The sequence below is a fragment of the Sciurus carolinensis genome, chromosome 7 (genome assembly GCF_902686445.1).
Source record: "Sciurus carolinensis chromosome 7, mSciCar1.2, whole genome shotgun sequence".
In the NCBI taxonomy this organism is placed as follows: domain Eukaryota; kingdom Metazoa; phylum Chordata; class Mammalia; order Rodentia; family Sciuridae; genus Sciurus; species Sciurus carolinensis.
In genome coordinates, this window is record NC_062219.1 from 19,338,768 (window position 1) to 19,352,392 (window position 13,625).

Here is a 13,625-nt window from a genome sequence, read left to right on the forward strand (position 1 = left end):
ATGTTCTACAAAATGCATCTACCTAGTATTAATTTTAACAACACACATCATGAAGTGCTTTATCTGTCAACAAGATGCATTTATGAGAAAAGATGTTATATACTTACGTTTCTGTTGGAATTGTAAATGGAGTCATTCTATAATTCAAAAATGGACTTGAAATCTCAAGAAACTGTTCAGGCTTCTTAATTACTGTTTCTAAAAAGTAGAAGTTGGGCAATGTGATATACATTTAAAAAGGCTTTCAGGATTGTATGCAGATCTTAACATTAAACACAGTGCTGATTAGATAACTATTTATTCATCAAATTTCAATAGAGTTAAATTGAAATTTACAAAGATACCTAAGGTCATTTTAATGAAAGAGTTTATGATCTTGCCAATATTAGAGTTCTTTTTTTTTCTTTTTTTCCTGTACCTTATTTGCTTTCTAGAGTGTGACATGAAACAATTAAGTCTCAAAGGGTAAAGTTAGCTATGTCTTACAGAAATATTGCTCGGCATTTGCTGCTATTTCAAGTACAAGAAAGAATTTTCTATAAAAGAAAGCTTTTTACTAAAATAATGTGTTCCCTTAGTTAACCTCTACAACACAAAGGTTTAGGGCTGAGGGAGGGAATGTGACATCTTAGTGAAGGGACAGAAAATGTAATAAAGTAAAGGTTAAAAAAAGTGTTAGGTGAGAGAGGATGTGTGGACACTCCTAACTCTGAAGCTGATCTAGAAGTAGGAACAAAGTTTGTGCCTTCCATGGTGAATTCTGAAATTGAACATGAGGAAAGGAAATAAGACTATGACAAGGTATAGACAAATTTTCTCTGATTATTCTGCTGTTATCTTCCAAAATGATCTCTCTCCCCATTTTCTGGTTAATTTTTACTTTCAATATTGAGCCCAAAAGAGAGAATATAGACAATTACATGATGTCACTAGGAGACATCGCCATTTTGGAATCTCACCAATCATGAGATTACTATCCCCAATTTACAGAGAATACTTATATGGAATTACACAAAGATCAATAGCAAAATCAGAAGACACCTGCACGTTCAATGTTCTTCCTTTCATTCTGTTGTTCCTTGTTGCTCTGAATTAACAACTGTTTTCAGTGACTCAATGCATTTAACTAAAGTATAGCATTTAGGAGGCAGACAGGAAGGAAGAGATGAGGGAGGGAAAGGAGGAGTTCTTGGAACTTAAAGCAGCAGATGCACTTTGTTAGTACCAACAAGTCACTCTGAACTCAAATAATATGTGGCAATGTCTGAAAGAATTTAGCAGGAAGGGAAGAGGTGTCTGAGCCTGAACAAAAATTAATCCACCATTTTTCTTTGCCACTCCAAACAGACATTTTTCTACTCTTTGTTCCTTTCTGGCAAGAATAACACATATTGTGCTAGAGAAATCTTTGCTACCAGCTGTACTGGCTGTGTCAATGTAGGCAGAGAGCAAATGTGAGGAAAATTACATGGTTACCAGTTGTTATTTATATTTTAAAAATTATATAAATTATGGTGCAATATGAGAGGCAAGGAACAGGTAAATATTTCAATCTATGTGATTAGTGCAGTTTTAGGATCCTGAGCACCACGGAGTCTTATGATTTACTCTGTGACTGGGATACAGTTCTCTTGTGATTTGCAATGAAATATTACCAACATTAGAAGTGGCAGCAGGAGTTAAAGCAATGCAAAGACGGCCCCACCACTCATTAGGATACAAGGATGAATCCTGGGATCGACCACTCAAGCTTATCTGCTGCTCAGCAGTGATGCCTTTGGTAAATGGCACATGTATGTTCACTATGGCTTTGCCTTCTTTGTTTCACTGTTCATTCAGATGACCTCTGAATAAAACTCCTGCCATAGTTTGGAGGTTGAATGTTCTCTGAAGGCCCTGTGTTAAAGGCTTGGTCCCCAGAATGGCACTACTGAAAGATGGTGGAAATTTAGTGGTGGAGCCTTGTTGGAGGATATCCCATTGGGGATATGCCATTTAAGGAGATTGGGGTCCACAGTCTCTTTTCTTCTTCTGTATTGCTTCCTGGCTCATGAGATGAATGGTCTACTTTGCCAAGTGTTCTGAGTATGATGGTTCCAGAGAGTACCAAACCAATGGGGCTACTCAATTTTAGACTGGTATCTTCAAACTATTAACCAGAACAAACCTTTCCTCCTTATAAGTCAATTGCCTCAGATAGTTAATTGTAGTAATAGAAAGTTAATTACTAATGCAACCTCTAATGCAATAACCTACAGAAAATTATATGTTACTGAATTAAAAGAATTATAAAATAATGAAATACTAGACAAACCAAAAGGAAAACATGCAAAATCAAGGAGAGGGACACCAAAAAGAACATACAAAAATCTATTTTTTGAACAAAGATAATTTAAGCTTCTTGGAGTGAGAAAAAAATTAAGTGTATGTAATAAATACACATCTATGTCACACACAAACACACACACACACACACACACACACACACACACAATCCAAAGCATTCTAGTTCCTTATCATCCTTTATGCTAAATTAGCTATGAGAAGAATATGTTGAATAACCATAGACAAATATGAATTATTGTTTTATGCCTCAATTGTTTAAATATTAGTGTTTCTTTTTAGAATTCCCTCCCCTCATGCTCATGTTTTTGCTTTAAAATTGATTTTTCGCTTGTGGTCTCATTCATTCCTTTTCTTGTCCTCTTGGTCCCACTTCCATTGAAACATGCCATGCATGGGACAAAAAAATACAATAGGAATGAAAACTTGTAGAGAACAAAAATTTGGAGGCGTGATGACTGATTGTGAGGAATTTAAAAATGAATTGTGAGAATAAAACCACAGTGTGGGAACACACCCCTCCCTATCCTCAGTGCATGTGAACCCATTTATTTCTAAGGACGACTCTCATTCACTGTCTGTATGACAGTACTAACTTGGGAGTCGCTTCATGGTAGAAGTTCTATTCCTATAGGAGTTCTAATTATAAATCAAATATTATAACTCAAAGATTATGTTCTACATGATAGTCTGTGGTGATTTTCCTATTAGAAATTTACTTCAGAGGCTTGATATATTCTATTTAGTTTCCACATTACTTACCACAAGCTACTTTCCTATCACGCTAAGAATAACAGCACCATCAAAGAGAGAACTTGATCTGTCTGGTCAATTTAGAAATGAACCAAACTGCTTGGTTTCTAAGATGTAGAGACTTAATTCTTTAAGGACATAAAATTTAGATGTAAAATTCAAGTAGGTTTTAGGAGTAATGTGGGTGTCTGACCTCAACATTTATCTTTCACCACAAAAGAAATGATTACACTTTTATGAAGAGAACTGGTAGTTGGAAACATTTCAGGACAATGCGACACTACCTTGAGCTTCATCTGTTATGACAGTCTCTTTTTGTTGGCGGATGAGCTTCCAGCGGGGTACAGGAGGTGGTTTGGGTGGTGCTAGAAGGGGACATGACCTGCTTCGCGTCACCAGCACAGGATGGCTACAGATATGGGAGAGTCCATATTCTCTAAGTTTCTCAGCAGAATCTGCCTAGGAAATGGAAAGAAGACTCAAAAGGATTCCTGCAATCATCTCCAGCTTTAAAATAGTACTTTAGTCAATATTTAAAAAATGCTATCACCATGATACTGGTAATTTAAAAATTTGACCACCCATTTTTTTTTTTAACCTCCTTTATTATAAGCACTATCACCATTTATATTTTTTTCCATCCTTTAAATTTGGGGGGTGAGGGGCTAATGTCCTTATTTGAAAATATGAGAAATTAGAACTAGAAGATACCTTTCAGTTCTAAAAGCTTAAGATCCTCATGAGACAGCAAAAATCTTAACCACTTCAGTCATTGTCCAAAACTTTCAGACATTACTTTTAGAGGTTCAAATTTTAATTCTAATTCTAGTGTTTATTATGCAAAAAAATTTCATCCCTGGCAATTGTTACCTAATGTTTCCCCCGGGGGAAATCTCCCCCAGTTAGTCATGACCCTGGTGGCATTCATGCAAGTGCAGGGGACACAGACTACCCTGCCAGATGCTCAAATGCTCAGCTCTCCTGAAGCCACTCTGCTTTGGAAAAATTCAGAATAATATTTAAGCAGACTTGGGTTCCTGATTACTGCTTAAAATACGCCACAAGAAATAAAGAAGTGTGTGAAAGTCGAAGTTATAAACACACACACACACACACACACACACACACACACACACAATGTAAAGTCCTAGTCTAAATAACACATGTGTACCATAGCCAAATTCTGACTTTCACAGCTTGCTTTAACATTTAAAGTGAAATAAGATGAAATATTAACTACATTAAAGTTGGTTTTGCCAATAACTCTTTTCCTTCCTTATAATTTTGCATTATTGATTTCGAATGGAATAACTGTAACTGAGACTCTAAATTTATAAAACGGTCATTTAGACTAGCACCTGAAATCCACCCATCAGCCTCTTCCAAATTACTGCTTCAGCTGGAACCTGCCTTGCTCTCAGTACTCAGGGCTCAATCTCTGCTTCTCCAAGGCACAAAACAGGTGGGGGCACCCATGAACTAGCAGCAGGTGAATCATCCTGAGAAGGAGCTGATCAGTGAGTCCAGCAGAGCCACGTAAAAGTATCATAAATATTCAAAATAAAGAGAAAAGTGACTCGATGGTCTTAAAACTGGCCTAATTAAGAAGTAGAGAAAATTCTTTTCTTTTTTCTTTTTTAAATTAGATTTTAGCAGTTTAGCGAAGAAAATTCAGAAATTTCTGTAACTATGTCTTAAAGTAGCTTTAAAAAACTTTTCTAGAAGATCTGAAGTCTAAACTTTACCCCTACAACTTTAACTGTCAGGTTTTCAAAGTTTTCATGAATTAAGTCAATGCTTTCATGTAATCCTTTTAATGAAATTTATGGGAGATTTGAGGTCATTCAATAAAAGGGTGCCTCATATAGTATGTAGAAAGTGTAGCACTAACTAAAAGAATGTATGTATAATATATCAAAATACGTTCTATTGTCATGTATAACTAAAAAGAAAGAACAAATAAAAATAAAAAAGGTGCAGTACCATGAAAGTTACACTTCAATAGTGTCAAATATAAGAGGTCAGGGGCTGGGGTTGTGGCTCAGGGGCAGAGTGCTTGCCTAGCAAGTGTGAGGCACTAGGTTCTATCCTCAGTACCACATATAAATCAATAAAATAAAGGTTCATTGACAACTAAAAAAGATTTTTTAAAATAGAGGTCAGACTCAAAGAAGTATTTATCAATTCAATAAACTGAACATTTTTGCAAGTGATATTTTTAGCCTACCTATCTTAATTTCTCCTTATTATTGCAACCAGCATTTGAGTTTATAAAGTCTTTCTTTTTTGAATGGTAGAACATTTGACAATAAAATGATTTCAAGTATTTTGAAAATGTAAAGTACTAGTTCAAACAACAAAGTATGATGTTAGTGCCTATGTATTGCTTGAATAATCTGCTAAAGTACCAACTTATGCATGAAAAATTTTAAAAAGACAATTTCTAATTTTTCATTTTATTTTCAACACACTACATGATGATTCTGATTTATGTAAAACAATGCTATTAGTAAGAGTTTGATGTTAAACTATTTTATTAAAGAATTCAAAATTTCTTGGATTAACATTGGGGCAGACAGGGATTTAGAATAGTGCTTGAAACACTGAGCAGGTACTCAAATATTTACTGAATAATTAATGACCAACACTTAAATTAGGTATTTCTTTCCTAAACTCCTTTTACCCTTCTACCCCATTTCATTTCAAACTTTCTGAAGGAAGAAACAGAGGTTTTTGCAGGCGGAGGAGGCTTTCCTAAAACTCCTAAATCATCCATCTAAATAAAACTAAAACCATTTAGAATCCCCAAGGGGGGAGGATGCTAAATAGTGTAGGGTAATTCCTGACACTTTGCTCCCTTTCAAGATTTGTTCTTGTTTCTCTTGTCACCTTCTTCATTTCTTTAATTAAATGCAAGTTATTAACTTTGTTTTGCTTGAACTCATTGTCTTTGGGGTTATGATGTTTAATAATGTTCTCCAGTTAACAAAAATTTCATTAGGAAAGAGAGTGTTTCCTAAAGGTCTATTATTAAAACATTATATCTCTATTATATCTGATATTTACCAAGGAAACTAGATCAGCCTCATAGTCAGCTAACCTAAAAGAATCAGCAGGCAAGCTAGAAGTACGAGTTTCATATGAACATCATAGTCTCGAGGGCAGACTATGTTACATTTGCTGTGTTAATTGCAGCTCCCTTGACACCTTACACTATTTCAACACCCAAAGGGCAGATTTATTTATTTATTTTTACAGACTGCATTTTGATTCATTGTGCACAAATGGGGTACAACTTTTCATTTCTATGGTTGTACACAACATAGATTCACACTATTCGTGTAATCATACCATGTACATAGGGGGATAATGTCTGTCTCAATCCACTCTCTTTCCTTCCCCTACCCTTCCCACTCCATTTCCCTCTACACCATCTAAAGTTCCTCCATTCTTCTCTTACCTGCCCCCCGCCACTCCCCTGTTATGTATCATCATCCATTTATCAGAGAATATATTCAGTCTTTGGTTTTTTGAGATTGATTTATTTCACTTATCATGATATTCTTCAATTCCATCTATTTACCAGCAAATGTCATGATTTTATTCTTCTTTATGGCTGAGTAGTATTCCATTGTGTACATACACCACAGTTTCTTTATCCATTCATCTGTTGAAGGGCATCTAGGTTGGTTCCACAATCTAGCTATTGTGAATTGAGCAGCTATAAACACTGATGTGGCTGCTTTACTGTAGTATGCTGATTTTAAGTCCTTTGAGTATAAACGGAGGAGTGGGGTAACTGGGTCCAAAGGTGGGTCCATTCCAACTTTTCTGAGGAATCTCCATACTGTTTTCCAGAGTGACTGCACCAGTTGTATGAGTGTGCCAAAGGGCAGATTTATAAAGGTCTTTAAGTTCTGACTTCCACCCACAACTCCAGTTGCCTTTCCCAATCTTGTTTTACAAGCTATTTGACTTCCAGTAGTTCCCTGAACCCAGTGGGGTCTCTTTCACCCCAGCCTTTCCAATAAAAGATGCCCTCGGCTTGTACAGATTTTTTCTTGTTCACCTGCATTACTTCTCAAGGTCCCAGCTTAAACTGTTAGTTTCTCCTGGAAGAAGAGTTCTCTGGCTATCCATTGGAAAACCCACACTTGTGCTTAGTCTTCTCCATTGATCTTTTTTCACTCATTCATTCAAAATTCATTTGACCACAACTCAAAAAAGAAAAAACAAAACAAAAAAACCCCAAACAAACCCACGTGTGCAGCTACATCTACCATGAAGCAGGCTCCTCATGAGCCTTGGATTAAGACAGTTTTCTAATTTTATTGGCAATATTTGCTTAATTGTCTGCCTTCCTCATCAGACTCAAAGCTTTGCGAGGAGAAGGTTGTCCAACTTGCTCACTTGGTGCCTTTAGGACATAGCACATTGTTTAACATATAATAGATAATTAATAAATAAACTGAATTAACAAGTGAATGCAAAGATGTACTGCTAGGTATATTTTTTCTTTTAAATTCAAAATTAACTTTGTGTTTAAGTCTTGGTTTCTCAGCAGTACCACCAGTTCCAGAGGGTTCCTTTGCATACCGTTTATTTTTAGGTAATGCATCCATCCTAGGTCTACAGGTTGAAGTCTTCAAAGGAGTCTGAGTACCTCTCAAGACAGGAGGCCACAGCACTCTACAAAACGTGACTAGTGTTCTTTAGTAGTGCTAATCATCTTTACTCTGGAATATCTGAGCCAGCCTACGCTAGTGCCAGGAAAAGAGGCAAAGAAAAATATCGAGACTGAGGTGGCCTGCCCTAATCTCAGCAAATGACTTGGTTTGAGAAAGAAGTTGAAGCACGCTTGGACTGTTGAGTTACTGATTTTAGGATGCGTGTAGATTTCTGATTCTGCTATTGAACTACGGCTAGTCACAATTTCACTTTAAAATCAGAGAAACTGCTTCTATCCCTCTACTCAAAATGGCTGTGCCTGATTATTTTTATGATGTTATCACTGCTACTTGGTATATTTTTGTTATCAGAAATGGCTCTATCAAAAAAAAAAAAAAGAATGAGGAGGAAGGAGAAGAACAAGAGGAAGGAGAAGAGGAGAGGATAAAAATAACATTATGCTCCCAAGCTAATCTAAAAGACAAATATAGTACATATAATAAAGTACAATAATCAGTATCCAGTTGGAATATTTACATTTCAAGCGAATTTTCATTAAAGCGTTCAAGCTCAGCTCTTTCTAACTAGCCAAGCAAATATTTATATGCACTTATGTCACTGTAACACCTAATCTTATACTTCAAGGTAGTGACTTTAGAATGAAGGGAATCTTAGCAATGAAGTATTAGATGTCTAAAGTCCCCAAACAGTATTGGGACCCAATACATCCTAAATGCAAAACAGCATTTGTCAAAATATATTGTATAGAAACTTGATAGACTTTACTATTACCAGGGAAATAGAAAAAAAAATTCCCTAATAATAAATGATAGCTTAAAAATTATACAACTGCATAATATTATGCAGCCAGTAAAGATTGTATTGACTAAAATGTAATACCATGAGAAAAATGCTAATAATGTATTATTAAATGAATAACTGGTTTCTATCTATAAAAAAAAGTATACAGAGAATACATACATACAAGAAAATCAAAGGATATGAGCCAGGATGTCAGCAGTGTCTTTGCTTGGGCATTTATACTATGAATATTATAATTGTTACCTTTGACTACATTTTCTAAATTTTCTACAATTTACTAAATTTGAAAGAAAGCAAGCAAGTAGCATTTACTTTGTATTATTTTATGATACAAGGAAGTTCATAAAGTGACTCTCCAGCCTGAGTGTGAATTCATCTAAATCATCTGATGTTAGGAAAATATGTGTGGTCTATTTATGGGAAGTTCATTAATCAGTATCCAGGAATGGTGTGTATCATTTTCACTGACATAGTTAATAAAAATATTTAAAACTAAAATGTGACTATATTTTTCTTCTCTTTTTTGGATAATCAGAATTGTAACCACCTAAGATAATTTTGGATGTGCCAAGTTCCCTTAGGTCAAGGAATTCCCCCCACCTCCCGTGCCACATATACACACCTTAAATAATACTGCAATTTTTTGGTTTTGAATGCTTACCATCTTCTCTAACGAAAAAATCTTGTTTTCAAACAAATAGAGAGGCGTAAAGGTAGCATAAACAGCCATGTGAGGGGACTGAATTCCTGAAGAACCTGTAAAACAAACATGGTAGCAAGAAAATCCTAATAAAAATGCATCTAGATGATCAGTCACGTTCTCACTGTGCCTCACGTGGCCTCACGTGGCACAAGCACAGGGAAGGAGGAAGAGAGAGGGAGGGAGGGAAATATGTTGTCTTCCTCTTTTTATGACACCAGTCCCTCTGAATTAGGGTACCACCCTTGTGACCTCATTTAACCCTAACTACTTCCTAAAGGAATTATCTCTGCATAGAGTCAAATTGAGGGTTAAGGATTCAACGCTTGGACTTGGGGGAGACACAATCCCTTACTGTACCCTTCTGCCCTCTGCTTTTTAAATGTATGCCCTTCTCACATGCAAATGACATTCATCCCATCCCCAAAGCACCAAAAATCTTAGCCGATTTCTACCTCAATTCTAAGTCCAAAGTCTTCCTTAAATAGCATCTAAATAACATATGGCTAAGACTTAAGGCATGATTCACTGCTCCAGAGCTTTGACCTTGTGACACTAGACAAGGTACACGCTTCCAAACACAATGCTGGGGCAGGCAAAGGAAAGACATTCCCGTTCCTAAAGGAAGAAACAGGAAAGGAGGAAGGAGGAAGGACAGATGGGTTCCAAGTAAGTCTAAAACCTCACAAGGCAAAGTCCAAGAGATCTAAAAGCTGAATGCTCTGCCTTCTGGAACCACTGTTACCCTAGAGCTCTAGGTGGTGGTCCCACCCACTCATGAAGATACTGGTAGGAGTACGCACCTGCTCTTTGCAGGGGTAACCTGACTTTTGAAACTGAGGAAGTTAGCCTGCCCTCTGAGGTTGGGTGGAAAGAGTGTTGCTCCCTGGGCCTCGGATGAGAGTGGAAGCCCTAAGTACCTATGAATCATTTTGGGGGTCTTTCTTCCCTTTTCTTGGAGGAAAATGGATATTCATTTTCAAAGCCAGATAGCTCTGTTGTTCTGTTCTATAGAATTCTGAAATCCAACAGCCTTATTTTATTCTACCCTGTTTTCTCTATTCCCTTAGTTCAAAGTAGTATTGCCTCTGTGGGTACACATCCATTTGTATTCCTGATCTTTACTGAGATGACTCGTCCACTGCTAATCTCCTTACAGAAGGATTGTCCACACACCCTTGGTGTTGTTTCCAAAACAAATTCCCTCTCTCTCTCTCTCTCTGAAATAGAGACTGAGAATTTCCAAAATCTTCAAGGTTTTGTTTCTTTTTGCTTCATAATCCCTCTTCTCTCATCTCTTACTACATGTAGTAAGCCAAGCCTCACCTTCAATATTTTTTTGCTTAGAAATCACTTCACATAAATATTTAATATTATTGTTTATACATTTTAACTCCTACAAAACACTAGACTACATTTTATCCAAGTTCAATACCATGTAGTATTGTCTTTCCTCCAGTTTCCAATAACGTGTTCTCGCTTTCTATATGATATCTCAAAAGTAGAGAAGCACCTTTAAAAGCCACCTTACTACTGAAAGTCCCTTCAACCAAAAGCAGTATATAGATTCAGTGCCTTCTCCATCAAAATACAAATGATGTTCTTCACAGAACTAGAAAAAACATTCCTAAAATTCATTTGGAAGAATAAAAGAGAATAGCCAAAGCAGTTCTAAGCCAAAAAGCAATACTGGAGGTATCACAAGACCTGACTTCAAATTATACTACAGAGTCATAGTAACCAAAACTATGTGGTACAAGCATAAAAACAGTTACATAGACCAATGGTACAGATAGAAACAAACCCACACAGATAGAGTCATCAGATCCTTGACAAAGGTGCCAAAAACATACATTGGAGAAAAGACAGCTTTTTTAACAAATGGTGCTAGAAAAACTGGTTATCCATATACAGAAGAATGAAACTAGAGTTGCACAAAAGTCAACCTGATGGATTAAAGACCTAGAAATTAGACCAGAAACTATGAAAACTCATAGATGAAAATGTAGAGTCAACACACCAACATATAGGCACAGGTAATGCCTTTTTCAATAGGACCTCTAAAGTTCAGAAATGATGCCACATGTTAATAAATGGGATAGCACCAAATTAATAAAGCTTCTGCACAGCAATGGAAACTATTAAGTTTGTGAATATAAAACTTTCAGAATGGGAGAAAATCTTTGCAAGCTACTCTTCTGACAGAAGATTGCTAACCAGAATATATAGAGAACCTTAAAAACAGCAACAAATAACCCCAAAATAACCCAATTGATAATGGTAAATTAACTAAACAGACACTTTTTAACAGAAGAAATTCAAATAGCCAACAAATATATTTTCAAAAATGTTCAATATGATTAGCAATTAAAGAAACCCAAATCAAAACTGCACTGAGATTTCATCTCTCTCTGGTTAGAAGGGCAGCCATTAAGAATAGAAACGATGGGCTGGGGACATAGCTCAGTTGGTAGATTGCTTTTCCTCGAAAGCACAGGCCCTGGGTCCAATCCCCAGCACTGAAAAAAAAAAAAAAAAAGAAAGAAAGAAAGAACAATTAATGCTGCAGAAGATGTGGAGAAAAAGGATCACTTTTACACTGTTGGCAGGATTGTAAATTAGTATGACCACCATGGAAAGTAGTATGAAGTTTTCTCTAAAGAATAGCAAGGGAGTCATCAAATAATGTAGTTAGATCACTCCTTGGTATTTATCACAAAGAATCAAAGTCAGCATAGTACAGTGATGCATGCATGTTCATGTTTATAGCAGCACAATTCACAATCACCAAACTATGGAATCAGCTTAGGTTTCTGACAACGGATGAGTGGATAAAAAAATGTGGCATATATACAGAATGGGGTTTTATTTAGCCGTAAAGAAATGTAAAATTATGTCATTTTCAGGAAAATGGATGAAACTTGAGAACATTTTGTTAAGCAAAATAAGCCAAACTCAGAAAGTCAAGGATCATGTGTTTTGTCTCATATGTGGAATCTAGAGAGGAAAAAGGAAAAGAAAGTCAGAGCAGGGGAGAAATCTCATGAAAATCAAAAGGAAATCAGTAGCACAAAGGAAAGGGACCAAGGACTAGGGGGAGGGAGGAAGGATGGGCAAGGGGAAATACTGAGGAATGGTATTAGCCAAATTATATTGTGTGCATGTATAAATATCTAACAATATATTCGTATACACGTTTATAAACAATGATAATGCACCAATAAAAGATGTGGGGGAAAGGGACTTTCAAGGCATTCTTGGCTGTTTCTAGAAGACACCTCAAAACTCTTCCAGTCACTACCCATCACAGTTACAAGGCTACCTCCATATTTGTAGGTATTTGTTATAGCAGTACCCAACTTTATGATACCAATATCTGTATTAGTCAGGTGTATCCAGAGAAAAAGAACTACTATGAAATACATAAAAGGAGATTTATTATGAGGAATTGGTTCATGTGATCACAAAGGCTGACAAGTTCTAAGTATAGTTCCTCTCTGGAGACCAAGAGACTGGAGTCCCAGGAAGAACCAGAGTTTCACTTTGAGTCTGAAGGCGATCAGGCAGCAGGAATTTTTTCTTATTGGGGGACAGCCAGCCTTTTCCTAATGAGGCATTTAACTGATTGTATGAGGTCCACTAGCATTAGATCAGGCAGTCTATTTTACCCAGTCTACTCTTTTAAATATTAATGACTCCCAATCAAATATCTGGTTTATTACATGGTTCAGTGAAGCTGACACATAAAATCAACCACCACATTAACTCTCTCCTAAATTCTGATTTAAAAATCTTTAAATTTAAAAGTATTTTGGTTCAATTTATATTCCATATTTGCACATTACACACTGGAAGTTTTTATGTCTTTCCTAAAATTTCTTAAAGCTAAGTATTTAATATTTAGGAATGACCTTTAATGTCATTCATGCTTCTAGACTCTTTACCATATTAAAATAAAGTTTGACAATGATGCAAGTATTTTGAGAGAACATTTCCCATTTATTTTATAGTATTGCATAATAAAATCTATGGAAACGTGGGAATTCTAAATTAGGTCATAGAAAAAAATAACTTTAGAAATATGGGGTAAAGAATCTGGTGTTGACACATAGCTATTAATAATGTTGATGACAGAAAAAATTATGCTTTAAATTCTCTGACAATAACCTTTTAATGGGATTGCAAAGTTTGATGTGAAACTATTAAAAACATCAGCATTTTTTCAGGGGTAAACTTCTAAATATTTGATAAGCAGTATATCATTGCCCAAACCAATCAAATTGAAGCTGGTTATAAATACTGGTATTGCATATTGGGGCTATCATCTTATCACTAACCT

The 13,625-nt window shown here is 35.9% G+C and overlaps 1 protein-coding gene across 4 annotated transcripts in view; it reads right to left on the bottom strand.

The window, feature by feature from the left end:
* Adgb (androglobin) overlaps positions 1-13,625 on the bottom strand; it is a 171,154-nt gene that overhangs the window by 112,804 nt on the left and 44,725 nt on the right. For 3 of the 4 annotated variants that reach the window (XM_047558381.1, XM_047558380.1, XM_047558379.1), the window contains 3 exons: positions 9,248-9,342; positions 3,381-3,555; positions 108-198 (listed from right to left, as the gene is read on the bottom strand). In XM_047558381.1, coding sequence (XP_047414337.1) covers positions 108-198; positions 3,381-3,555; positions 9,248-9,342 — 361 coding nt within the window. The remainder of the gene's footprint in view (positions 1-107; positions 199-3,380; positions 3,556-9,247; positions 9,343-13,625) is intronic. The other variant, XM_047558383.1, reaches the window with a different exon arrangement.